At 50.9% G+C, this 26203-nt stretch overlaps 12 protein-coding genes across 12 annotated transcripts; 7 read left to right on the top strand and 5 right to left on the bottom strand.

The window, feature by feature from the left end:
* Nucleotides 1–320: 320 nt before the first annotated feature.
* On the top strand, nucleotides 321–4786 carry NCS57_01419000 (uncharacterized protein; the record flags this gene model as incomplete). Its single annotated transcript, XM_053063802.1, has 11 exons — nucleotides 321–446; nucleotides 507–691; nucleotides 752–1423; nucleotides 1474–1753; nucleotides 1812–1958; nucleotides 2033–2786; nucleotides 2848–3017; nucleotides 3089–3618; nucleotides 3693–3808; nucleotides 3862–4025; nucleotides 4118–4786. The coding sequence occupies 11 exons, from the start codon at nucleotides 321–323 to the stop codon at nucleotides 4784–4786; spliced, it is 3813 nt and encodes a 1270-aa protein (XP_052907135.1).
* Nucleotides 4787–5434: 648 nt separating this feature from the next.
* On the top strand, nucleotides 5435–6604 carry NCS57_01418900 (PKS-ER domain-containing protein; the record flags this gene model as incomplete). Its single annotated transcript, XM_053063801.1, has 3 exons — nucleotides 5435–5582; nucleotides 5632–6081; nucleotides 6132–6604. 3 exons carry the CDS (start codon nucleotides 5435–5437, stop codon nucleotides 6602–6604), a joined length of 1071 nt encoding a protein of 356 aa, XP_052907134.1.
* Nucleotides 6605–7248: 644 nt separating this feature from the next.
* On the top strand, nucleotides 7249–8355 carry NCS57_01418800 (Oxidored-FMN domain-containing protein; the record flags this gene model as incomplete). Its single annotated transcript, XM_053063800.1, has 1 exon — nucleotides 7249–8355. The coding sequence occupies one exon, from the start codon at nucleotides 7249–7251 to the stop codon at nucleotides 8353–8355; it is 1107 nt and encodes a 368-aa protein (XP_052907133.1).
* A 369-nt stretch (nucleotides 8356–8724) lies between these two features.
* On the bottom strand, nucleotides 8725–9847 carry NCS57_01418700 (NodB-like proteiny domain-containing protein; the record flags this gene model as incomplete). Its single annotated transcript, XM_053063799.1, has 4 exons — nucleotides 8725–8869; nucleotides 8921–9325; nucleotides 9381–9657; nucleotides 9742–9847. The coding sequence occupies 4 exons, from the start codon at nucleotides 9845–9847 to the stop codon at nucleotides 8725–8727; spliced, it is 933 nt and encodes a 310-aa protein (XP_052907132.1).
* Nucleotides 9848–11197: 1350 nt separating this feature from the next.
* NCS57_01418600 (MFS domain-containing protein) lies at nucleotides 11198–12820 on the bottom strand (the record flags this gene model as incomplete). Its single annotated transcript, XM_053063798.1, has 4 exons — nucleotides 11198–11791; nucleotides 11851–12427; nucleotides 12483–12566; nucleotides 12621–12820. 4 exons carry the CDS (start codon nucleotides 12818–12820, stop codon nucleotides 11198–11200), a joined length of 1455 nt encoding a protein of 484 aa, XP_052907131.1.
* An 831-nt stretch (nucleotides 12821–13651) lies between these two features.
* Nucleotides 13652–14780, bottom strand: NCS57_01418500 (uncharacterized protein; the record flags this gene model as incomplete). Its single annotated transcript, XM_053063797.1, has 4 exons — nucleotides 13652–14194; nucleotides 14245–14451; nucleotides 14512–14684; nucleotides 14744–14780. The coding sequence occupies 4 exons, from the start codon at nucleotides 14778–14780 to the stop codon at nucleotides 13652–13654; spliced, it is 960 nt and encodes a 319-aa protein (XP_052907130.1).
* Nucleotides 14781–15441: 661 nt separating this feature from the next.
* Nucleotides 15442–15870, top strand: NCS57_01418400 (CMD domain-containing protein; the record flags this gene model as incomplete). Its single annotated transcript, XM_053063796.1, has 1 exon — nucleotides 15442–15870. The coding sequence occupies one exon, from the start codon at nucleotides 15442–15444 to the stop codon at nucleotides 15868–15870; it is 429 nt and encodes a 142-aa protein (XP_052907129.1).
* Nucleotides 15871–16349: 479 nt separating this feature from the next.
* NCS57_01418300 (uncharacterized protein) lies at nucleotides 16350–18607 on the bottom strand (the record flags this gene model as incomplete). Its single annotated transcript, XM_053063795.1, has 4 exons — nucleotides 18502–18607; nucleotides 18223–18449; nucleotides 17366–18165; nucleotides 16350–17313 (listed from the first exon to the last, which is right to left on the bottom strand). Exons 1-4 carry the CDS (start codon nucleotides 18587–18589, stop codon nucleotides 16350–16352), a joined length of 2079 nt encoding a protein of 692 aa, XP_052907128.1. The 5' UTR covers nucleotides 18590–18607.
* Nucleotides 18608–21155: 2548 nt separating this feature from the next.
* Nucleotides 21156–22920, bottom strand: NCS57_01418200 (Succinate-semialdehyde dehydrogenase; the record flags this gene model as incomplete). The annotated part of the gene is made up of 6 exons (XM_053063794.1): nucleotides 21156–21182; nucleotides 21242–21274; nucleotides 21356–21433; nucleotides 21495–22427; nucleotides 22480–22772; nucleotides 22821–22920. The coding sequence occupies 6 exons, from the start codon at nucleotides 22918–22920 to the stop codon at nucleotides 21156–21158; spliced, it is 1464 nt and encodes a 487-aa protein (XP_052907127.1).
* Nucleotides 22921–23368: 448 nt separating this feature from the next.
* On the top strand, nucleotides 23369–24343 carry NCS57_01418100 (Lactamase-B domain-containing protein; the record flags this gene model as incomplete). Its single annotated transcript, XM_053063793.1, has 1 exon — nucleotides 23369–24343. One exon carries the CDS (start codon nucleotides 23369–23371, stop codon nucleotides 24341–24343), a length of 975 nt encoding a protein of 324 aa, XP_052907126.1.
* A 221-nt stretch (nucleotides 24344–24564) lies between these two features.
* NCS57_01418000 (VOC domain-containing protein) lies at nucleotides 24565–25093 on the top strand (the record flags this gene model as incomplete). The annotated part of the gene is made up of 2 exons (XM_053063792.1): nucleotides 24565–25001; nucleotides 25054–25093. Exons 1-2 carry the CDS (start codon nucleotides 24595–24597, stop codon nucleotides 25091–25093), a joined length of 447 nt encoding a protein of 148 aa, XP_052907125.1. The 5' UTR covers nucleotides 24565–24594.
* A 307-nt stretch (nucleotides 25094–25400) lies between these two features.
* NCS57_01417900 (uncharacterized protein) lies at nucleotides 25401–26177 on the top strand (the record flags this gene model as incomplete). The annotated part of the gene is made up of 1 exon (XM_053063791.1): nucleotides 25401–26177. The coding sequence occupies one exon, from the start codon at nucleotides 25401–25403 to the stop codon at nucleotides 26175–26177; it is 777 nt and encodes a 258-aa protein (XP_052907124.1).
* Nucleotides 26178–26203: the final 26 nt, after the last annotated feature.

The following is a 26203-nucleotide window of genomic DNA, read 5'->3' as shown; positions in this document are numbered from 1 at the left end:
TTGGAAGAAACAGCTTGTCACGTGCATCAGCGGATCGAAGAACGTGCGCTCCGCTCCGAAAAATGACGGAGTTACGGAGCTCCGCATCCCGCTCCGGACGCACGACGGAGGCTCTTGGCGCCCGCTCACCCTGGATTTGCGGCCGGACAGCTCCCTCCGTAAGGAGTCTTGCCCACCTCTAACACTTCGCGCGTTTGTCGTATTTAAGATGGATTTCAATTTCTTCTTGCTTCTCGCCAGACCCTATTCATGCCTCTCCTTCTAATCTTTCCTTTATTCTTTTGATCTTTTACTCTGTCACTCGTTCACCAGTCGAAACAATGGCCGCTTCCGAGAAGGTTGACCGTGGGCAAGCCACCCAAGATGCCTCCCCCGTGATTTTGGAGGGCGCTTCTACCGATGATGCGCCTGCTTCGAAAGATCCGTCAGCCTTCAAAAGTTTCCTGGTATGTATCACCCTTCAACAGCATCTAGTGTATGTTTGCTGATCTCGACTGCGACGCCAGAGATGTTTCCAATACGGTTCCCCGACAATATATCTTCTCCAATCGATCGCAATACTCGCGGCCATTGCATCTGGGGTCGGCCTGGCCATGGTCAATGTCGTCATGGGGAGATTTATCACTCTTCTCGGCGATGTCTCGGTTTCAGGCACATCCAATGGATTCATAGATACCGTCAGCACCACAGCGTGAGTTGATCTCAGACTTCCTGCACTTCTAGGACAGAGCAACCTAACAAATACGGATAGGTTGTACTTTGTCTACATCGGCATTGTGCGGTTCGTGTGCACCTATCTCTATTCTTCCCTCATGACCTACAACGCCTACCATTTCGTGAGGAATATTCAACAGGCCTATCTACGAGCCGCTTTCAGCCAGGAGATTGGCTTTTACGACACTGGGTCTTCTGGTACTAACTCTGCTGGGTCAGTCTCCATGCAGGCCACCACCAACGGCAAGCTCATCCAGAGTGGCATCGCAGAGAAGCTGGGCCTCTTCATTCAGGCCATTTCGACGTTTGTCGCTGCTTTTATCATTGCATTTGTCAGCCAATGGAAGCTCACGTTCATCATCATCTGCATCGTCCCTACCCTCCTCATCGTCGTTGGTGGTGTCTCCATTTTCGACGCTTTCATCAACAACGACCTCTTTCGACTGTACGGCCAAGCGGGAAGTTATGCCGAGAATGTGCTTGGCGCTACACGCACCATTCACGCTTTCAGTTTACGGGAGAGGGTTGTTGGCAAGTATTACTCCTTCTTGCAGGAAGCATACGACCGAGGCATGAAGAAGAACAAGCTTTATGGCGTCATGTTTGGCGGGCAATATTTTGTCATCTATTCCGGGATGGGTCTTGCGTTCTGGCAAGGCTTCGCCATGATGGATAGGGGCGAGGTGCAGGACTTGGGTACAGTGTTCACGTAAGATGTTCCCCTCTACACCTGCGACTCTCATCTAATGCATTTTCTAGGGTTTTGCTCTCTGTGGTTATCGCAGCAACAACGATGATGTCCCTGGCGCCTCACACTGTTGCCTTTGGTCGTGCAGCTACTGCATCGGTGGAACTCTTCAAGCTGATTGACAGAGAATCCGAAATCAATGCCTTTGACAATTCGGGGGTGAAGCCGGAACAGATCACAGGAACCATCACCATGGAGGATGTGTCTTTCAGTTATCCCACGCGTTCCGAGGTGACGGTTTTGGACAAGTTCAGCTTGACAGTTCCGGCGGGCAAGGTTACGGCTCTTGTAGTAAGTGATTACTCCCCAGCTCATAGATGCCATATGAACACATGCTCACAACGTCAAGGGACCCAGCGGCTCAGGGAAAAGTACCATCATCGGTATACTTGAGCGATGGTATAGCACATCCGCCGGCAGTGTCAAGTTGGACGGTCGAGAACTCAAGGACGTGAATCTGAGATGGCTTCGCACCAATGTCCGTCTAGTGCAACAGGTGAGGAGGCGTCATGGATTTCTCAATGGTATAGGAAGGGTGAAAGCAGCAGTGGCTGACCTTGACATGTTCAGGAACCCGTCCTCTTCAACGGTACCGTCTTCGATAACATTTCCAACGGTTTAGTCGGCACCCAGTGGGAATTCGATACACGGGAAGAGCAAATGGAGCGAGTCCAACAGGCGGCCAAGCTCGCATTCGCACACGACTTTATCGTTGACCTCCCCGGCGGCTATGATGCTCAAATCGGTGAGCACGGAGGCCTCTTGTCAGGCGGCCAGAAACAGAGGATTGCGATTGCGCGAAGTATTATCTCCGAACCAAAGGTTCTCCTTCTTGATGAGGCTACTAGTGCTCTTGATCCCCACGCCGAAGGCATCGTGCAGCAGGCTTTGGATCGCGCAGCACGAGATCGCACCACCATCGTCATTGCACATAAGCTTGCCACAATTCGCAACGCTGATAACATCGTGGTTCTCTCACAGGGGAAAATCGCTGAACAAGGGCGACATGAGGAGCTACTTGCCATTGAAGGGGTGTATGCCAACTTAGTCAAGGCCCAAGACCTGGCTCCAGTTGATGGCAAGGGGGAAGCCCTTGGGAGCTCCTCTGATGATGATGAATCGACAGAGTTGGTTCTGGAACCCAGCAGGACCCTCAAGAAGCTGCAAACTGCCGAGGCGGAGAAGCTCTTGCTCCTGAGAGATCGAGAAGACTACGAAAAGAGCCCCAAAAGCGGACTCATCCGAAATATCGCTAGGCTTGTGAGGTCGACGCCACAGCTGGTGCCTTGGTACATACTGTCACTCTGCACATGCATTGGAGGAGGTATGATGACTGTATTCTGTCCTCGGGACTGAGAGTTTGGTGCTAACTGGATCTTAATTAGCCGCTGTCTATCCTGGCCAAACCCTTCTCATGGGTAGAATCGTGAACCTCCTGGGGTCTGATGACGTGACGAAGGAAGCCAACTTCATCTCTCTCATGTTTTTCATTTTGGCTATTGGTTGCCTTGCTGTGTACTTTGTCATGGGATGGACAACCAATATTGTTGCGCAGGTAAGTGGCCTTCACTCTATTTTGTTGGGAAGCCCAGGACAGTCCCTTGTTAACCCATTTGCAACACCCAGACGCTCAACACCTTGATACGAAAAGATATGCTTGAGGCGTTTCTCCGACAAGATCTCCGTTTCTTCGACCGCCCCGAGAACACCGTCGGTGCCTTGAACAGCCGTCTCGATGCGCATCCGCAGTCCATCTTGGAGCTGATGGGGATCAACATATCCTTTGTTCTGGTCTCTGCTATCAGCGTGTTGGCCTGCAGCATTCTGTCCTTGATTGTCGCTTGGAAGGTCGGCATCGTCGGTGTCTTTGCCGGAGTTCCGCCACTCGTCTTTGCAGGATGGGCCAGAACCCGGCTGGAAACCAGGATGGACGGAAAGATGAATACGGCCTTTTCTCAAAGCGCTTCCATCGCGTCCGAGACCATCATGGCCATAAGGACCGTCTCTTCTTTGGCAATCGAAGGTAAAATCCTTGAGCGGTATACCAACGAGATCGATGGTGCCATTCGTCGCTGCACACCATTCCTATTCCACATGATGGTTTGGTTTTCCTTCACGCAATGCATGGAGCACTTTGTGCTTGCACTTGGATTCTGGTGAGTTTGAACCCCCAAGCCAACCGGTATCAGCCGTTTGGTTTCCGGCTTTTGCATCCAGCTAACTGAATCAGGTGGGGATCTAAGCTCGTGAATGATGGCGAGATTAATTTTTACCAGTTCATGGTTGCGTTTATGGGTGTTTTCTTTTCTGCCTCGGCGGCAGGTACCATGTTCAGTTTTGCAGGCAGTAAGTATACTGGCCTTGGTCCGGTTACAATCCCGCTAATGGCTCTTCTTCAGGTTTCACCAAGGCGAATGAGGCCGTGAACTATTACTTCTGGCTTTTGGGGCTGCAGCCAACGGTCGACGAACGACAGAACCAAGACAAAGAGCCTGCTAGTGCTTGCTCCAAGTATGGCTTGGACAATGTTCAATTCTCCTACCCTTTGGCTCCGGATAACAGAGTCTTGAAGGGGGTGTCAATGACGGCAAGTCTCTCTATTATACGGCCCCAAGCTCAACTTTCACCTTGTACTATTACTTACACGACACACAGATTGAACGAGGCGAGTTTGTGGCGTTTGTGGGCGCATCCGGCTGCGGAAAAAGCACCATGATTTCCCTCCTAGAGCGCTTTTATGACCCGACGAGCGGAACCATCAACATCGACTCAACTCCACTTACTGACATCAACCCTGTCTCATATCGGCAACATGTTTCGCTTGTTCAGCAGGAGCCGGCTTTATTCTCCGGGTCCATTCGCGACAACATTTCACAAGGCACACCATCAAACTCGGTCTCAGATGCAGACATTGAGGAAGCATGTCGCGCCGCCAACGCATGGGACTTCATCTCCTCACTGCCAGAGGGACTCAATACTCCTTGTGGCACGAGGGGAAGTCAGCTTTCCGGAGGTCAAAGACAGCGCATCGCGATTGCCAGGGCATTGATCCGGAAACCCTGTGTTATTCTCTTAGATGAAGCGACGAGCGCCTTGGATACCGAGTCGGAACGTGTCGTCCAGGCCGCTCTGATGGAGGCAGCAACTGGGGACAGGATCACCATCGCCGTTGCACATCGTCTATCGACTATCCGGCAGGCAACGCGGATCTACGTCTTCTATGACGGAAGGGTTTCCGAAGTGGGATCGCACGAGGAGCTTATTCGACAGAATGGGTTATATGCCAAGATGTGCGAAGCCCAAAAGTTGGATCGTGGGGTATAGGGCGTAAACATAGAGGTGGACAAGCAGTAAGAAACAGGGGATTTGTTATTACAATTAGTTTATAGACTTTCCTTTCTCAAGTATTTATTTTTATTAATTATTTTACCATTAAGAGGCCATCGCATTCAGCAGCAACACTGTCATCACCACTCAGTGCCGTGAATCACCGTTAGTGGGGTATCCTTCGTGTACCGAGTGAGTGGATTTCCTGGCTCTGGGTAGAGAAGCTGTCGGGTGTTGAGAGCAGTCTGCGGCGATAACGACGTTTCCGATGACGACGTTTCCGATAACCACACGACTTCGTCGGGCCGTACTGGGGGCATGTGACCCCTGGTTGATGGAGTCATACACAGCTGGGGTAAGAAGTAGTTGGGGTAGAAAGTACGCGGGCCTAACGTTTGATTTATAATAATTCTGATTATCGTGATTTGTAAACTGACCATACCTAGGTAGATATGGATCTTATAGCCGAGCTCGGCATCTCGACTCGGGTCCCATAAACAACATCGCCAAGATGTCAAACATATCAAGTGTAAGTTCTTCCGTCTCTGAGGTGTTATTGATACTATTTGATCGAGGAGATGTGTTCACGTCTTTCCAGGACGGGTATCTCATAGACCATCACGCCGTATCCTTGAACGAGCAATCATGGGCGTCTCGGAAACTTTACAATGGCAAACACGCCAGGATGGCCTGGAGAACCTCGTGTTAGCCAGAGCTCCCATCTCAACCCTTCAAGACGGGGAAGTCCTTGTGGAGATCAGAGCCGTGTCGCTCAACTATCGCGATCTTGAAGGTCTGGTAAACTTCTGACACGACCCGAAAATAACTAACCCACTTGTCAGTTGCTCAAGGGCTGTATAATCATCACAAGGCTATTGAGTCTGGTCAGCCAGATGCGCTGGTCCCTTGTTCCGATATGTGCGGTGTCGTTGTCGCGGTTGGCGAAGGAGTCGCATGGAACATCGGTGACCGCGTCGTTTCAACGTGGAACCAGGGACACTTTACCGGGAGCATCAACCCCGATATCATGAAGACGGGTCTCGGTCTGCCACTGGACGGAATTTTACAGTCCCATCGAATCTTCCAGGCAGATGCTCTTCTCAGGGCGCCGAAGTACATGTCAGATGAAGAGGCGTCATGCTTGACGATTGCCGCTGTCACAGCTTGGATGGCAATCAACCAGTTTCGACCCCTTGGTCAGCCGGGAGGAAAGGGAGAAATCGTTCTTCTGCAGGGCACAGGCGGAGTGAGTATCAGCGGTTTGCAAATAGCCCATGCGGCGGGTGCTACCAGTGAGTATTGCGCCTTGAGAACACCTTCCCGCATCCTAACAGTATTATAGCGATAATCACATCATCTTCGGACTCCAAGCTGGCACGGGCAAAGACTCTCGGGGCCGATCACGTCATCAACTACAGAGATGTACCCAACTGGGATGATGAGGTGATGAAAATCTCAAACAATGACGGAGCCGACATCATCTTCGAGACTGGTGGTGCCAAGACTGTCCGAAAGTCTTTCAACTCTGTTGCTTACGGTGGAATGATTGCATGCATTGGCTATGTTTCTGGGAAACAAGATGATGCTAACGACAGGACCAACGTCAATGTCCTTGCGCTGTCGCGTACCGTCACTCTCAAGGGCATCATCAATGGGCCAAAGGATCGCTTTGAAGAAATGCTCCGATTTTATGAGCAGCATGAGATCCATCCTGTCATTGATCGTGTCTTTCGTTTTGAGGATGGTAGAGATGCCTTCGCATATCTTGAGGGAGGCTCGCATTTTGGCAAAGTTGTCATTAAGGTGAAGAGCTAGATCAACAGTGGACAATGATTCAACGATAGACAACAATGGAGTAACAATATTGAGCTTATTCTTGACAATGTTCATAAGACTCGTAAAGGACATAGATAGTGAATCCCCTATAGGGGCGGCGCCTACGTAAATTTTGAGACCAGTTAATCTCAAAGGCGAAGCAATGCCTTCGAGCAAGGGGAATCCGACGCGGCCGATGAGCACATTTGACTTCAGAAGGCCTCTTGAAATTTCATTGAGCAAAATCCCTTACCAGGTACAGCGCTGTTTTGTGATCAAGCTTCGTGAGGTGGCAAGGTTAGCGTTAGTGTAAGCCAAGAACTCGGCTACTCCTCAAATCTCAAGAAGCCGATTTGGCTCGTGATGAAATCAACCCCAACATGTTTAGTCAGTCTGATGGACTAGGACCGGGACACTCGGGGGCATGAGGCTCCAAGATTTGTCAACCAAGGGGCACAGAGATGAAATGAATCGGGGTCGATAACTCGGATGGGTAGAGATGGTGATCGGCTTAACTACCCAAGAGCTCATAGAGCTATATAGATAGCTCGCCAAAGCAGAATGCATCAAGAGAGTATCTCACACATCTCCACCTTGTTTCAAGTAATTCCTTCATTTCAATAACTTCATTTCAATCCTTCACAATGTCGTCCACATCCAAGCTCTTTCAGCCAATTCGGCTGGGCAATATGAAGCTACAGCACAGGATCGTCATGGCCCCATTGACTCGGTTCCGAGCAGACGAGGATCAAGTTCCCCTTCCGCAATGTCTCGAATACTATGCGCAGAGAGCTAGCTCTCCCGGTACCCTGATTATTGCCGAGGCAACCTCCATCTCCCCGCGTCATTCTGCAGGGTCACATGCCCCCGGCATATGGTCGCAGACCCAGATCGATGGCTGGAAGAAGATCACCGATGAAGTTCACGCGAAGGGTTGTTTCATGTACTGCCAGATCTTTGCTCCCGGTCGTGCTGGCCACAAGGAAGAATATCCCTTATACAGTTCTAGTGCTGTATCCATGACCGATGGCGACTCAGACGCGGTTCCCCAAGAGATGACCGAGTCTGACATCTGGGATTGCATCGCTGATTTCAAAACGGCTGCCCAAAACGCTATCAAGGCCGGCTTCGACGGCGTAGAGCTGCACGGAGCAAATGGATACCTCATCGATCAGTTCAGCCAGAATACGTGCAATATCCGAACTGACCGCTGGGGAGGCTCCGTTGAGAACAGGTCCAGATTCGTACTTGAAGCTACAAAGGCCGTTGTCGACGCAATCGGTCCAGATCGGGTTGCTGTGAGGCTCAGTCCCTGGAGCACGTTCCAGTCCATGAAGATGAACGTGGAGCTCGCAACTCGACAGTTTTCCCACATTATCCGGGGACTCAAGGAGCTGCGTCTCTCTTATCTTCACCTCATCGAGTCACGGGTCGTAAACAACATCGACTGTGAGAAGAAGGAGGGCCTGGAGTTTGCTTTTGACATATGGGGCAACCAGTCTCCTATCTTGGTCGCTGGCGGATTCAACAGCGAGTCCGCAAAAAATGCTGTGGACGAAGAATACCGAGACCACAATACTTTGGTTGTGTTTGGGAGATATTTTGTCTCGACACCTGACTTGGTATTCAGAATCCGGGAGGGCATAGAGATGAACCCATACGATCGCTCAACCTTTTATACGCCTGTCGAGATCAAGGGGTACACTGACTACCCCTTCAGCGAGGAATTCCTAGGCAAGGCGTCGGTATAACTAGAGGCACACAGATCTAAGGGAAATTTGAGTGAAATGAACCACGAGGTGATCATGTAAATAGCACGGTCTGCTACAAATCTCTACCAAAGCCGCTTTGATGGCCGTCTGCGCGGCACAACAACCCCACAGTGACAATGTTATTATTATCGAAAATGGCGATGGGGTCAGTCGCAACAGGAAAGGCTGCATTTATCAATTTACGGCGACATCAAAACCAAATACCGTAAACCACCGCAACCCCAGACCGCATGTGGATATCAGGCAGCACACGCTCACGGCTAGTGTAGAGACGTCTATGTTAAAAATGCTATTGAGTAACATGCTTGGAAGGTTTTTGTAAATTAGCTACCGCCTTAACACGCCCGCCTAATTTCCCTCTCTTAGCTTCAGCCCTGCTTCGGCCGGAAGAAGAGCACCTTTCTCTGGAGGATTCTTTGCCTTGAAATCATCGCACACCTCCTCCATGGTCATGAACTCAACACCTTCAAACGTCTTGAACCACTCAATCAACCTCGTAGACAGTTAGCCTGTGTCATGGTGAGAAGAGTTATGGTGGGCTTACCGTTCATGCATCAGGGCGACATGGGGGCGACCAGACACATCAGGATGAATACTAATAGGGAAGATGAAATCATCGTACTCCCGGTAGTAGTACTCAAAGTGGTCTTTCCAGATAGCTTCGACGTCCCTTGGATTGACATAACCATGACTGTTGGGGGCGGACTTGATGAACATCATCGGAGGGAGATCATCAATGTACCAGCTCCCAGGAATCTCAACCAACCCGGTAGGCCTTCCCTTGATAAAAGGCTTCATCCACGTCTCGGCCTTTTGGGAGTAGTCGATCTTGGTGTAGGTGTCGCCAATTGTAGGGTAGTAGCATTGGCAATCGTGATGTCCCAGGCTGTGGTCATACTCGATACCGTACTCGAGCAATAGCTGGGTTCCCTCAAAGCTAGTCTCCCACCTAAACACGGGTTAGCGACGCATCTACCATGCAAGTAGCTTAGATGTGAAGATACCAGGGCGCCACCATACCGCGTGGGGGCTTTCCAGTAAACTCAGTCATCAGTCTGTAGCTCTTATCGAGAACGTCTCGCTGCTGCTCAACGCTCATAGCATTGGGGTTCTCATGGGTGTAACCGTGGAGTCCGAACTCGTGACCAGCATCTAGAACCATCTTCATATGTTCCGGAAAGGTCTCGAGAGAATGGCCAGGGATAAACCAGGTGGTCTTGATGTCATATTTGGCAAAGACCTTGAGCATCCGCTCCACGCCAACTGTGCCGCCGAACCAACCTGTAGGAATTGAAGGATATCAGTCAACGCCACGTTCGCATGTTCGCAGAGATGGGGGATTCGATCTTCAAAATGGCAGCGTACCTCGCGCAATATCACCGGCTGAGTCCTGGCCACCATAGGAGCCGATCCAGCCTGAGATGGCGTCGACATCGACTCCGTAGGTGATGATGGCTCGCTTCTTTCCCATGGTGACTTGTTAACAGTTGTCTTAATGATGATGACAGGGACTAATGAAAGCCTGGAGTCTGGAGGAAAGGGAAATTCTCTACGTAGGACAACATGTTGAGTCCCAAGGCGACCGAGGCCTTCATATATATTCCTACTCTGTGACCTCGGGAGGGGTTCCGTTCCCAGATCTAGAACCCCGCGATAAGGCCAAACCACCTCCACCGGGACGACCCCGCATCTATCAAAGAGTTGGGGCCTCAAGTTGATGTCATGGAGGTTGTTAGTTTGAGTGACGTCCATGTGAAGGCAGACAAGCTCTCAGCTTGCAGCAACGTGGTTGGCCAAACACAGGGAGTAGCCGACTAGCCTCACCAACCAAATCGGCTATCTCTTCAACGTCGAGTAGGCATTTGGATCGGCCCGGGATCTCACCTCCAAGTCTCCAAGAGCTCGGGGTATCGACTGAAAGTCTCCAAGTACTTTGTGATCTGGTAGAGACAGCCTGCATTAGACTTAGGACGTATTCAGTGGTCTCTGCGTCCAAATACAGAATCTATACCCTGAAGGGATCGGTTTCGCTTGCAGTGTCGAGCTTGCTCGTGTTGGGTGCCCCGTGGTCAACGGTGACGTCATTTTTAAGGTCCAGGGTAGCCCGAGAGAAACAAGCCCAGTCTCATGAGGGCCTAGATATCATGATAATCTGGCCAGAGGAAACCATTCGCATACAAAGTATATTATTGAAAAATAATACCGCCTTGCTCGTCGCTGTAGATGGTGCTACTTAGGCTAGCCTTATTGACTTGCGCTTTACTGCTTCACATAAGTCCCATTATCTAGCTTTGAAGCGGTCACGCTCACCTTCTATTGCTGTGATTGTGCAGGCGCAGCTCTGGCCCCACATCAGCTTATCTGTGTATCACGTGACCTTATCGCTATAGCGGCTAATCTTCTCATTGTTAGCCCCATTCACCCAAACATTATCTCACGATAGCCTCACTTCCTCACGATCGAAGTGCCCATCACGGCAGAAATTGCAGCGCCATCTATGGGCCCAATAGCAGCATTTAGACCTATGCCATTGAAAAGCCTTCTTTTAGCGCATAAATGGCCTATTATTATGACATTAAGACAGAGCTGGGCAAAGATTCAAACGCTTCTGCGTATTATAAAGCCTCAACGTCTCATCAGAAGGAAATTTTTTAGATTAATGATGGATTGATGTGGAAGCTAGAATGATGGACAAGCTGGATTCGCCTTTGACAAAGAGAGGATCAATTTCGAAGCAAACCGTCGCCCTCACGCTGGCTGAATGAAGCTAGAGATGCGTATATGGTTTTGCTTCTTCTAGGAAGTACCACATACTTGTAAATCAGAGGGTGTACAAGTTAGGGGCCCCAGTTCCCGTCCAACTCTCAACCAGCTTCTTGTTATCCCGACGCAAAACCCATTTCATAAGACAGCAGCCAACAATACTGGCCCCGGAAAATGCAATCATAAGTATCATGGCGGTGGTATACCTGGGCGACTCGTGGGGTAAAAAGAAGTAAGGGCTCCAGATGTTTCCGAATTGGCCCGTCAGGTTGATGATCGCGGTAGCACAAGCTCTTTTTTCCGGCGTCTGGCTCGTAGATGATGCGGCCCAACTGTAAACAATCGCATTGGCAGCAAAACATCCCGAGATGTACAGGAATGATGCAAAATAGCGAACGGGAAGGTTGAGGACCGAGACTGAGATGATGAAACCAACGATGGCGACTCCCATCGGGACACTGATATGCCAGCCGCGTTCACCTCGGACATCGCTCGAGTAAGCGACAGCGAAGGAGACGATTGCCCCGACAAAGTAGGGAGGGCATGTACAAAGGAGAGTGATTGTGCGACTGCCAAGGCCGAAGCCTTTGACAATAGTAGGATAGAAGTTGTTGAAGCCGTAGGCAGTATGGTTGCTGCAGAGAATGAAAGCCTGAGGCGGAAACGTGTTAATTGGAGTCACGTGTGGAGAAGACGAGATAAGATACTCACAAAGACCCAAACGCGAAAATCCATCGCTGCGGTCCTCAGCCCATGCCATATGGACCTGTTCGACTCCTGGTTGGAAACCTGGTCTCGAGCAATTCTCTCCACAGCCAACTGTCGCTCGTCGTCACTGAGCAACCAAGTGGCCGAACCGGACTTGGAAGAGGGAAAGTCTGGCAGGATAAAGATAGCCAGGACACCAATGACGAAAGTAGCGACGCCTTCGAGGAGGAACAGCCATCGCCAGCCACTCAAACCTCGGGCGCCGGACAGACCAGCAAAGATACCTGCAGCTAGCAAGCCGGAGAAGGCAGTTGCCAAGACAAGACCAGAGTATAAGACTGCTGTACGGAGAGCAAGTTCCTTTTTCGTATACCAGCAGGAGAGTAGATAGAAGGCGCCAGGGAAGAAAGGTGCTTCGCAAACTCCAAGGAAGAACCGCACCGCAACGAGGCCCTCGAAGTTATGGGTAGCGGCAGTAGCTGCAGAGATGCAGGACCAGGCGCAGATCCAAAATGGCATGAAGAGTGAGGGTCTGACGCGAGTGAGGATCATGTTACTGGGCAGCTGACCAAGCATGTATCTGTCCAAGAAGTCAGTCAAGAGCCGGGTTAGCTCACTGGAAGCGAGTTGCATACCCAACATTGAGAATGGAAACAGCAATGTTGAACTGATTTCCTTTGAGACCGAGGTCATCCTCGAATGAATCTAACTTTGCTTGTCTTGACACGGCGAGTTAGCTTTTGGCCATCTTGTGCGGCCATGATGACACCAACGCGATATTGTTTCGGTCCAGGTAGTTGAATAGATACAAAACCCAGACCATAGGCATGAGTGTCATGTCCAGCTTCCTAACAAGCCGTTTTTCTCTGGCCCTCCAAGCGTCATCGATGGGCGGGTATTCAGGATCGGTCTTATTATCCACGTTCGCCATGTCGATGTGCTCGATTTGGTCCTCTTTCTGGTCAGGAGACATTGTTTCTTAAGATGGGTAAAGGTTGGAGCAGGATCTTCGAACGATGATGTTTAGGGAATAAGAACTGGCAGAGATGAGCTGTTAATGGCGGACGCGCAGTTATATAATTCGCAGAGCGACTTGACCATCATGACATTGATACAGCCATTGAATCCATTCCATTCTTCCAAGCAACAGGAAAATCCGGGGTAAGGTCCTTACCCCACAACTTCCCCAGATTCCATCCCCCTTTCCCCAGAGCCTCTCCCTGGGTCTCGACTCGGCGCATATGGAGATTAGAGAGGAGCAAAAGCTAACAGTTGGAGAGAAGGGCTTCTCCAAGATGTGACTGGCTCGATGGGTAACTCTCCCTCGGTAAAGCTTGTGTTTCTGTTGGAGGTGGCGTCAGCGTGTTGGAGAGCTAGGCTGCCTTGGGCAAGATTGGCAAGGGTCAAGTGAAGCTTGGTCGCCGAGACATCTCACCGTCTGGTCGCGTTGCTGTCTGTCAGGATGCTAAGTGTGGTCCCTTCTTGGAGACGGCCGAGGTTGCACAGGACACGGCATCAACGGGACAACTGACCTGCTCACCGACCTGATGGTCCTATGCGGGCATTGACGCGTGACTGAATGTCTCTTAACTTACCATGCTTCTTGGTGCCGGCTACCACAGGCTCCATTCCTAGATGAAGTAATGTAATGGGTTGTTCTCATCTTCTTGGAAGTTTAGTCCTGTAGGAGTTCTATCTAAGAGTCCTGGGCATTTGAACAAGACACGAGGGAACGTAGATATTGAGAAACGGGCAACGTAACACCATCGAGACATCAGTGTTAACTACCTAAGCAATACAGCCATCACAATACAGGATCCTCGCCGCCTAGCCACTTGTAAATGACCTTGGAATCCCTGCCTTGGAACCTAACATCCTTGGCAGCATCCCTAAATGCATCTAGCATGGGATGGCCCAAGACCGTCTTTGCGCCCAAGTCGTCGGCAGCCTTGACACCCAGCTCCAGTACTCCGAGGCAAAGCTCCAGCGAGAACCCACCTGCGTAGCCTTTGCTTGCCGCGTTTCCAGGGGTCAGGCCTGGGACAGGATTGTTGATCTTGGAGTTGAAGTTCATGCCTGAACTGGCGTTGATGACACTGTCGAGTCGCTTGACGTCTAGGCCGCTGCGGATGCCGATGTTGTAGGTCTCGGCGGTGGCCAGGGCCGTCAGCGAAGAGAGGTAGTTGTTGAGGAGCTTTGTCTTGAGACCGGAGCCGAGCTTGCCACAGTGAAAGATGGAGTCGTCCTTGCCCATGAGGCGGCAGATCTCCAAGACCCGTGGCCAGGTTGCATCGTCGCATCCAACCATGAAGGAGAGTGCTCCGTTTTCAGCCCCCATAGCACCGCCCTGTGAACTGTAAGGATCAGAGTCCAAAGTCATATGTCCATATAGCTTACCGAGCAGGGTGCATCCACAAAATCTCCCCAGCCTCCATCAATGACCTTCTGAGCTACCTCAGCCGAAACACCGGCGTCAATAGTGCTGAGCTCCAGAAAGAGTATGCTGTGGCCTGGCCTCCGTTCTGCAGCCAAAAGTCCCCTATCCTCGTGCAAAAACACATCACGCACGTGGGCAGCTTGCGGGACCGATGTCATGATCGCATCCTGAAAAGTGTGTTAGGTATTGGGTAGTTCTCATATAAAGCTGCGTCGTGATGGGCGTACTGCTAATTCGGCGACTTCCCTGGGCGACGAGGCTGCTCGGACACCTGTGCCATTGTGTTCGTCGATGAACCTTTGTACCGCTTCCTGGTTCACGTCGTACACCACGAGCAGGGACGAGTCGGGAATACGGAGGCGGATATTCTTGGCCATCCCGTGGCCCATCTGGCCGAGGCCTGCAGTTCGTTATGAGTAAAATAAATGTATCTTGGTTTAGTTTTATAGGTCTTCTTACCAATAAAGCCGTAAGTTGTCTGCGAAATGCTGCCCATGTTGAAGAGATGAGGGTACGAGGGAGTAAAATTAAGATGTGAAGATTGTCTTCTAGCGGTCTAACTGGAAGCGGACCAGGGTTTGGTCAGAGTATTTAATCATCAGGATCCTGATGTTGAATTGACACTCCATCCTTGGCCACTCCAATGCTCTAGACATACCAACTTCGGGTAGTCTTGGAGCCGGGGTACGCTTGATGGAGTGCATTGGGCTGAGCCATATGGCATTCACGTAGCAGCAATGAACATACAATAACCACAGTGGGTCTGCATTAGGTAGCATTTTGGAGAGTGCTTTTGTCAGACAAGAAGTTGAGGCTGTGGAGGGTAACTGTTATGCATGGTTGTGGAGGTTGGAGAGAGTTGGAGTTGCAACCCCCCGACACAGCCCGCTTCTCCACGCGGTAGGGATCTTGGAGAGGTTGTCGTGGTGGCTTCAATGCCGGGCAAATCTCCAAGCGTCGATGAAACACGGAAAACATATCCGTTTGCCAAAAAGTTGGTATTTAAAGACCCCGCTGTCGAAATATTCCATTGTCGTCATCATCACCTAACCACCTTTGAATCCCTTCTCTACAAGTCGTCATTGGACTCAACCTTGAACCTTCCGACTTCAACAAAACAACATCTATCTTTCCCCTTTCAACTCCAGAATTTCACAATGGCGGGACAAAGCAACCGAGCCGAGCTCCAGAAGGGCCTCTATGAAGTCGGCATGCCCATCCGTCGCTCCGTCCTCAGCGACGCCTACGTCGACAACGCCTTGAAGAATGGCAGCACCGAGTTCGCCAAGGCCATGCAAGAGTTCACCACAGCCTTTTGCTGGGGAGCAGTGTGGGATCGTCCCGGCCTGGACCGGAAGCAGCGGTCGCTCATCAACCTCTCCATGCTGGCAGCCACCGGCAAGGTCCACGAGCTTGCCGTCCACACCCGGGGTGCTGTGAACAACGGCGTGTCGTCAACTGAGATTCGGGAGGTGCTCGTGCAGGTCTGCATTTACATGGGTGTTCCGGCCGGGATGGAAGCTTTCAAGGCGGCCGAGAAGGTTCTGATTACGATGGAGAGTGAGGGTACGACTATCAAGCCATGAACGCCTCAATCTTCATGCTAGCAAAATATGGGGTGGTGCTGTCAGGCTGCATGGGATAAGTGACGGATAGCGTTAGATGCAGGCGTACCTTAGGCGCGGCTGAACTCTTAAGTGAGCCTATTCAAATATAGACTTGTTCTACTCCCCGAAGCATGTCTTGCACAAAGAGCCACTGTGAAGGTGTAAATCTCCATTGCTGCTAGCGGCTAGTATTGCATCAGCCGCCATTTTTATTCTTGCCATCAATGAAGTCTCCGAGAGAGGCCCTCATAAACAATAACAAACTATACAGTTGCCAACTTATGATGGCATCAACCCAAACTCATAACACGCTGTAGGAGAGATGCTATTCGCCTATTACGACCGCATCGACTCCTCATCCCCTATCGTGTAGTCTCTAAAGAAGAAGTACTATAATACAGTCACTACACGTATTAGAACTGTTTGGATGCGTATACTGGCCCAGAACCAGTCAACTCTCACGCCAGTGTATCTGCATACAGGGTCAATATTCTTGCCATCCTCGGCATGATACCCCACACCGTCGTCGACCCAGTATCAAGCAGCTCGGCCCATCTCAACAGGACAAGAGCTGAAAGCGGTCTATAAGTCTCGCCCCTTGAATGCTCGCCACTCGCCCGCGTCAGCTGCTTCAGCAAGCGAAGAACCTTTTGCTCATCCAAAGACAAGTCTTGAATACACGAGACTGATTGCGCCCACTTGGACAGAAACAAGGCACACTCAAAGTAGCTCAAAGAATGTTGAACGCTCCAGAACCAAAAGCTCGTGCGCGCCACAACCTGGAATCCTAGTTGAGTGGGCGTCCGGAGGGCAAGACAGGCCTGCAAGGCTGCCCGCGTGGTGGCCGATCCGCGGCTGGGGGGTCGCGTGGACCTAATCAACTCGACAACCTGTTCTTCGGAGCATACCCCGAAGCTCCTTCTCACGTGAGAGAAGTCCGAAGCAAGTCGGATGTATGCAATTCGAGATATTGCGGTACTGTTGAAGAGCATAGGCTCCCGCGGGTCATCAGGTGGCGACCCCAAGCTTGAAATGTGCTTGAAGATTTGCTGCCACCGGCTCAGGAGGTTGGCAAACTCGTCGCGAGTCGACAATTCTTCGGTCCCGTTAGGTATCTGGGCTCGGTGAGAGAGGATGATCTTCTGAAGTAGGAAGGATATGACGAGGTGGCAGGCAAAGGTGCCGATGTTTGGCGGAGCAGAGGACGACTCATCGGCGAGTTGGTCGGTAATAGACCCCATAGTCTGAGATTCCGTGCAATCTGTAGATCGCTGGCATGCTTGTATCCACTCTTCTTCAGTCTTGGAGTCCCATTTATCTTCTTTCGACGGTAGCTCGTGTTCCTTTTCGTATGGAAAGGGCGAAGGCACATCGTAAGCTACGTTCAATAGAGTCATCAAGGTAAAAATGCACCCCGTTACCCTATTTCATAACTTAGTGAAGTCTAGAATAGCCGCAGAGGGTCTTGTTTTACCTCTTCAATGTTTCTAGTTGAAGCCATTCTTTCCAACATGGATCGACCGAAAGCCCGATTCCTTGCATCCTGGCCCACTCCCGCCGCAACAAAATCGTCATCAGGCCGTAGTATTGGAGTGCTTTGTCGAGGTCATCGGGTTCACCACCCCAAGCAGCAAATGCTGTCAAGAGCATCATGCCCTGCAGTTTCGGCAACCCTCCACCCGAGGCAGGCATCAGTGCCGTGGCGAACTCGAACAAGTCTCGGGCTGTCGACCCCTCCAGGCTGTACAGAGCACCATTGGCACATACACCAAAGATGAGAAATGCGGGGGCTTCGCTGGGAGTCCAGGTTGGCTGATGGAATAACGGCTGGTGACGGTTGAAGCTGTCAAAGTAACGATCGATGTAGCTGCAGAGAACATCTCTGCCTACCAGTACGTAACCCGGCTTCAATCTTTGCGCTTCTTGTTGGAGATGGAGCCAGCAGGCTTCCGTGATGGCGAGCTCGGCGCCGGTAAGTGAGTTACCTGGTGAGGCATCATCAAGGGGTTGCAGCTCAGGAGACGGCGGGAGAGAGAACAGAGATTGTCTGCTGAGCTGAACAGTTCCAACGCTAGGGCCAAATTGCACACTGGGCCCCCGATCACGCGAAGGGGAGGCAGCAAAGTTAAACTGGTCCAGCGCGTTTGGACCGAGTTCGTCAAGAGTCTGGAGCCATTGCACCTCGTCGGGCATGAAGGAGTCCTGGATTGACACATTTGTCCCAAACAACGATGACGAGGAGTCCTGCGGGTGATGGCTCAGCCACTGCTGGTCCTGACCATGGTTAGGACTTTCTTTCCTGCTTAATATGACGGCAATTTCAATGCTCACCGGTAGATTTATAGTTGGCTGAATCTGGGAATGACTTGACGGGGACTCATCTTCTGGCGAAGACATGTCCTGTCGTTGCGTGCCATCTCCGGCTCTTCTCGTCACCCTCTCGTTGCCCTTTGGCGGCCGTCCACGTTGGTGCGCCTTCCACTCATGTCTTCGCAACAGATCCCTCCTCGAGAAAGCTTGGGTGCACAAGTCGCAGCCATATGGCTTTTCTTTCGTGTCTAACTGTAGCATTAGCATGGCAGGATGACAGATGAGGGAATCGCGCCGTACGGGTCCGTTCGTGGCGTACAAGATGTTCGGCTCGGCCGAATTCTCGCGAGCAGTGCGAGCACCTGTGAATAGGGGCAACAGTGGTCATCCTAGTGGAGGTCGGCGCAAGGTCAAGCAGAGATGCAGCGAGGTTTGAGTGTCATATTTATTCATACGCGGGGTGATACTTTTGACCGAATATGAGTGCCTCAGGCATACGTTTTTCAAATCTTCCCCTGGCAATGACTGACAACAAATAGTTCGAATCAGCCGTGTGGATTCCATCCAGTCGATAGCTCATATTGACGCGCAGGTAAACTATGGACTCCTTTTCACGTAAAACAGAACTGAATGGAGATGTGCGCCCTACCTGGCGCCTTGTTGCGATTATCTGAAGCCACTTTAGTCGCCGACTAAGTAACCATATCTCCTTGAGTGCGTTAAGGCTACAGCCGGTTACTTGACCCACATGACCTTAGTCATGACGTAGGTACGAGAGGGGTACGGCGTAGTGCTCCATTAATTATTTCCACCTAAAATACCATACAAATCTTTTTGAAGATACTCATGAGCTCCCAATCAATCCCTAGCCAGGCACTGAGTGCCTCTGATCCAAGTATTATAATTACAGAAGAGAATAGCCGCCGCGAGCAGCCAGCCGATTTCACCTGCCGACCTGTATTCAACCCGGTCCCTAGCTGCGGCACCAATTTCCTCCCGGTGATGGTGCCTGATCGCGACCTCGAGGTCAAAGAGCTGCCCCAGCAGCCTCTTGACCTCTTCCATCACTTTGTGCCTTATTTCCTAGTCGCAAAATGGGTTAAATATACGAATGAATGGGTTGATCATTTGCTTCGCAGTCGCAGCTGGAAGCCACGGGCTCGAATTCGTAGTTGGAAGCCAACCACCGTGCCAGAGGTATATCTATGGCTTGCGCTTCTAATTCATATAGGAATTCATAAGGAAATCACAATCCGGGACCATTGGAAGACTTCCCGGCTAGGGCACCAAGGTTCCGACCATTCAATCCTCAAAGTCATGACTTTTGACCGCTTTCAACTGCTTCATCGGCACCTTCGGCTCTTCAACCCCTTCAGCCTCGCCAAAGAGGCTGCCAAAGCTGGCCTTGCGAAGGTCTTCGCCGCCGTTGACGAGTGGTCTCGGCACCTACAATACGCGTCAACTGAATTCCTCAAGCCGGGCACGAATATCGCTGTGGACGAGTGTATGATCCGCTATACAGGAAGGTCATACCAGACAACACGAGTCCCAAATAAGCCTATCCCCGTGGGCTTCAAGATCTGGGCCACGGCGCAAAAAGGCCTCTTCTTGCGGTGGCTTTGGCACGAGCCGAAGAAGAGATACGGTCCAGTTAGCCTCGTAACGCGGCTTCGATCTCAGAGAAGAAGGCGACTTTACACACACCTCAACCCGACACAAAGCGTGGTTATTGCCCTTATTAATAAGCTGCCAAAGCCATATATCACGTCTTCATTGATAACCTCTTCTCGTCCGCTAACCTCTTTAGAAGCCTCCGTCAATATGGCCACGGGGCCACAGGCACGGCCCGCCGCAACTGTGGTATCTACGCCCCCTTCGCGAAGCTCAAAGAGGATGATTCTGCCGGCCGGAGGCTCCTTCAGTTCAATGAGGTCAAAAGCGCTCCAACAGTTGATAATAAGGTAGCAAGCCAAGTCAAATTTACCTATAGAAACCCTACTAATTTGACTTACTCTTCCCTAGGTCAACCAAATCGCGTGGAAGGATAACGCCCTCGTGCTCTTCTTATCCACTGTGTTCAGAGGCGACGAGCTTATCATACGGAAGAGGAAGAGGCCAAATACAGATCAAGCCCGCGCACGGCCAATACAGCGTTTTTTTTTTTGGTGACGAAGCCATCAAGACCTTTGCGATCCCTTCTATCGCCGCTACCTATAACGACGAGATGAATCATGTGGACCGTGGCGACCAACTGAGGGCATCACGAGGCTATAGTCACTCAATTCGTCGCGGCCCTTGGCAGGCTATAGCTTGGACCTTCCTTCTTGACACAGCCCTCATCAACAGCTATCTTCTTCAGCTTCATGGGCAGCCAAAGTGGAAGAAAATACGGTCTCAAAGTGACTGGCGAGGCCGCCTTATAGATGACCTTATTGCGGCTTATTGGACTGGTCATTCCAGGAAGCGATTTCGAGCTGGCGACGAAAATACGCCTATGGAGCTGCATGAACGTGTCAAAAGAGGGAAAAATAGCCCTTGCCTTGCTTGTCAAGGCCTCCGCTGCGGTCAAATTAGGTCACGAAGCAAGAGGAAGCCGTTAACCGGCATCAACACTAATACGAGGAAAAAGGGGCCAAAAAAAACAAGGTACGGCTGCCGGCAGTGTGATGTTGCCCTTTGTAACCAGCAGGATTGTTGGGACTTCTATCACCATATAAAATAGGAGGCAATTGAAGTACCTCTAATTTGCGGCATTTTAATTGGATCAGACCCCTGCTCGTGACCTGGTTGTAGCCTTAACGCACTCAAGGAGATAGGCTAATGCCGCCTCATCTAAGTTACAATCTGTGAACCATCTGGCATGCCACAAACTATCGCTACCTCTTAGCTCCTTGATGCAGGAGTTCTAATCGAGAAAATAACTTCAATATACTATCAATGCGGTATTCCTCATTCTATAATCCAAATGTAATACTCTTGACCTGGGTCGGTGTTAACTGAGTCCGCCTGTGTCCAAGTAGTGGTGGATAAGGAGTCTTACCTCAAGAAATTCTTCAATTCCCAATTTGGAGCCCTAGTAACAAGTCCTGTTAGAAATTTGTGCCAGGCATGGGGGAAAAAGTCCGGCAATGGCTTTTCCAGCCGGGAAACTCACCTCTCGACCCTGCCCACTCTCCTTCACGCCACCGAACGGTGAGGCGACATTGCTAATAAGGCCAGTGTTGACTCCGACCTATGGAATGCGCACAGTCATGGTTAGCTAGGGACTCATGATGCGCAGAGGAGAAACTCACCATGCCCACCTCCAGAGCCTCGGCGACTCGCCACGCACGAGCAATGTCCTGAGTGAAAAAGTAACCCGCGAGACCAACTGAAGGAGCATTCGCAAGTTTGATGACTTCTTGCTCATCTTCAAACTTGAAAAGAGGCAAAAGGGGTCCGAACGTCTCCTCAGTCGCATATATCGAGTCCGCGGCCACGTCAACCAAAACTGTTGGTTCGAAAAACGTTGCTCCAAGTTTGGTCGCTCGAGACCCTCCCGTCAATACTCTGGCCCCTCGCGCCACTGCGTCGCGGACATGCATGTCGACCTTCTCCACGGCAGCTTCGGTGATGAGGGGTCCAAGGGTGGTCTCTGGGTCACGTCCAGCCCCGAGCCTGAGCTGTTTGACCATGGTAACGAGCGTAGCCGCCAGCTTGTCGTATATCCTAGAGTGAACATAGACACGGTTGGCGCACACGCACGTCTGCCCTGAGAGGCGAAACTTGCTCGCCATGATGCCCTCTGTGGCTTTCTCGCAGTCGGCATCGTCAAAGACAATGACGGCAGCGTTCCCACCAAGCTCCAGACTGACCCTCTTCATGGTGCCGGTGCATTGTGCGGCAAGCACCTTGCCCACTGCCGTAGAGCCAGTAAAGGAGAACTTCCTAATGTCTGGATGCTGGGTCAAGACCTTGCCAACCTGCACCGTGTGCCTCTTCGTCGTTACAATACTCAAAGACCCTGCTGGAAACCCCGCCTGGTGGGCAAGATGAGCCAGGGCAATTGCACTCAAAGGTGTTTCGGGGGCTGGTTTTATCACGCATGGACACCCCGCTGCGAGAGCTGCAGCGACCTTCCTTGTCACCATGGCGGCTGGGAAGTTCCATGGCGTCACGATGCCAACGACGCCTACCGGTTGCTTGATGGTGACAATACGACTGTTGTGATTCGATGATTGGTAGACCTGCAATATCTGAGCTTCCTTAGTCGCCTGAACCAGTTTCGGGTCCGCTTACCGCTCCATCGAATCTCTCTGCTTCACCAGAGAACCAGTCGATAAAGTCGCTAGCGTATTTCACTTCTCCCTTCGCTTCTGCCAGAGGCTTGCCATTTTCTCCTGTGATGATGTCGGCAAGATCGCCGGCTGCTGCCTGAACCAGGTCAAACCACTTCCTAAGCATCCGGCTTCTGTCCTTGGCAGTCAATAAGGCCAGCTTCTTTCTAGCCTCTTTTGCAGTCTCCACTGCATGCTCACATTGCCGTGAGTCTAGATCAGGGACGTATGCCACAGGCTTTGACGTAGCAGGATCTAGCTCGTATCAGCAGGGTTCACATTAGCGTTGTTAACATCACGTACCATACACAACAAAGCATTGATCCTGGGCAACCGTCAACCAACCCCCCGCTATAAAGGTCGAGTTGGGTACGACAAGTGACTGTTCTTGGAATGATTTCATTATGGTTTAGTGAGGATGTAGAAGTGAAATTTCATCCAGGGCCGTCCTTTCCAACTACCTACTGTCCCCAAGATTCCGCTGTCTATATATTTCTATGGCCTTAGTGGCCTAGGTCGCTGCTTTCTCTCCACTCTCCTATATCCAGTGCTTGGTCAATGTGCAATCTTGGTCGAGGCTGACAACGAGCGGCTGTCCCTGTGCCTCGGCTATTTCATCGTTGGAGATGTCGTGGAGAGTTGGTGTCAGCGGGTCTCTCCAACTCCTCTCCACAACCTCCACAACCCTGACCCGCCTCCAACGCATCTTCTCCCCATGGCCTCTTCGTACTCTCTTACCTGTCATTCCATAGCCATCACATCATACCCTGTCCCTCCATTGTACCACATACCTCGGAAACGTCTCCTTTCGCTCTCCATTAGGCCTTCACCCAAGAACGACGAGCCAAATCATGTCCGACTCACCAAAGCAACCGTTCGCGTTTCCGCGAGTATCTCTACTCCCGAGCGGGTTTCTCACACTCCCCGAGCACTTCTTCTGCGCCGACCAGCGAGATAAATCTATCCGAAATACTGTTCCATCCATGTCATTTCTGATCCATCATCCCAGTTCAGACTTTAAGCTGGTCTTCGACCTCGGCATGCGGAGGAACCTGGATGAATACCCTGCAGACATTCAACCTCATCTGTCCACACGATTACCGATCCACACATTTCCAGATGCCAGTGAATCTTTGCGACGAGGTGGTTTGACTCCATCCAGCATCAACGCTGTTATTCTCAGCCATGTTCACTACGATCATGTGGGCACGCCCAGCGACTTCGAAAACGCGTATTTCATCGTCGGATCTGGGACCCACCATCTTCTACAACATGGGATGAACTATCATTCTGCAGCCAAGTTTGAGAAAGATCTTCTTCCAATCGGTCGCGTGATTGAATTACAAGAACCTCGACGCCCAGGCTCAGAGAGCGATGGTGGATCTGCACGGCCAGCAAATCCACGACTTGCTCAACTGGTGCCCGGTGTTTCTCATGACTGGAAACCATTTGAACCATTCGAGAACGTAATAGACCTCTTCGGCGATAGCCTCATCCTCATAGTCGATAGCCCTGGCCATCTCATCGGGCACACGAATCTTCTCGTACGCGTTGCACAGGATCAATACGTGTATTTTGCTGGAGATGCGTGCCATCATCGAAGAATTTTGGATGGTGTGACAGAGATGTCTGAATGGGTTGAAAATGGCATGAATGTTTGCATACATATGGATAAAGCACTTGCAGCCGAAACAGTACGAAACATTAGACAAATTCGCGACGAGGGGCTTGAAGGTGTGCCACAGGTAGAGGTTATTTTGGCGCATGACGGCGAATGGTTCGATCAGCACCAGGATGCCATCTTCCCTGGGTATTTTACGGCTTGATTTTGTAGCAAGATTTTCAGGGTAGGTAGATTCAGTAAGATATTCTATAGAAAATACGCTGATTTTTCGCCTATTTTTGTGTTGTTCAGTGAGACGGCTTTGTGCCTCGGCTATTGGCCATCTCCAATGCTTGAAGTGACGCACATCCAACCAGAAAGCGTATTTAAGTACAGCCCACCCTCCCCATCTTGCTGACGTCGGTTCTCCACTCTATCTCCAAACAACACCAAAGACATCCATACTCTGCTGCAATGTCGAAATCACGAGCCGTCGTCAAGGCCCTTGACCACCTTGTCCTCACTTGCACCGACGTAGGCGCCACAGCCAACTGGTATGCCAAACATCTCGGCATGAAAGTCGAGACATTCAGACCACCATCCGACCCTACCGTTGCGAGGACAGCGTTAAAGTTCGGCATCCAAAAGATCAATCTCCATCAGAAAGGAAAGGAGTTTGAACCAAAAGCAAAGACTGCGCTGCCTGGTACTGCGGACCTCTGCTTTGTAGTCGACGATAGTGTGAACCTCGACGACCTACTCAAGAATTTCGGGAATGAAGGGATTGAGGTTCTGGAAGGGAGACGGATTGTGGCTCGGACAGGAGCCCAAGGGCCAATACAGAGCCTGTATGTTCGTGACCCAGACGAAAATTTGATCGAGTGAGTTGCTTCCCTTTGACAGCCATGGCGATTGCTCATATAAATGTGACAGGTTGTCATCTTATGCCAATCGGGAAATCGACCAAGTCTAAGTGCCTAGGAACCCTACATAAACGGGCACGTCAAGACAATACATAGTTTTTGGTCGGTCGCCACAATCATCTTCCCAATAGTCCCTTCTTCTTCTTTGTTTTTGAATGAGAAAGAAATGCAACCCTCTCTGCCTGATCTGCCTGAGACTCGGTGCCAAGACCACGTCATCAAAACCCTGAAACAAACAAATGTGGCAGGCCTGTGCATCCCCGGCAGCCAGCACGCTCCTCAAGCCGCTATAAAAGCCCTCCCCCCGGGCCACTACCAAAGCCAATCAACCTCATCTCCGACAGCGCGTCCATCACCATGTGTGCCCAAAAAGCGTTTTCTGAATGGCCTGGATTTTCCACATGGACTAGGTTCAAAGCTTCCGATCTTCTTGACGACATCATTTTTGAGCCGCTTTGTAGCTGGAGTGGCCATATCAACACCCCAGCCTACGGGCGCATTACAGACTCAGACTCTCCCCAAGACTACGTCCTCGCTGTTGGCTGGAACTCGCCCACGGCCTACGAGAAATTTAAATCATCCCCTCACTATCAACAGTTGACGGATAACCTGGGAGTCGATATCACACATACCCAGGATATTATCTTCACCAATAAAATGTTTGGACACGGATTTACCCCCAACACCGAGATTTTTACTGCCTACTGGCCTGCCTCGCTCTCCCTCGAGACTCAGCAAGGGGTGAAGAAATCAAAGATGCTCGTCCATACCGGGATACCCAACCCGCGCTGTTATTCAAAGGCCCCGGTCTTTGGATGGATCGATGAGCTGCAGACCTGGAATGAAGAAAAGGTACTGGCAAGCGTGTGGTGTCATCACTGGAAGAGCAAGGAAATGGAGCATCACTTTAAACGAACTGAGAAGAGAGTCGTTTATGCGGGCAGGGATATCGTCTATCCGCTCGCTGTAAATGATTTCGAGCAACACCTGAAAGACCTCGGCAGCCTCGGTTGGGAATCGGTTCATGTGGATTTCATACCCCTCAGCATGATATACGACGACGAGATGACGCGAAGTCACCGACGTGAAAAGAAGAGGCTTGACGATGTAACTAGCGGGATGGGTACTCTTTGAAGCATCATGAACTACGCAACCTTACG

The sequence above is a fragment of the Fusarium keratoplasticum genome, chromosome 12 (assembly GCF_025433545.1).
Source record: "Fusarium keratoplasticum isolate Fu6.1 chromosome 12, whole genome shotgun sequence".
NCBI lineage: Eukaryota > Fungi > Ascomycota > Sordariomycetes > Hypocreales > Nectriaceae > Fusarium > Fusarium keratoplasticum.
This window is presented reverse-complemented; position numbering and strand designations above follow the sequence as displayed.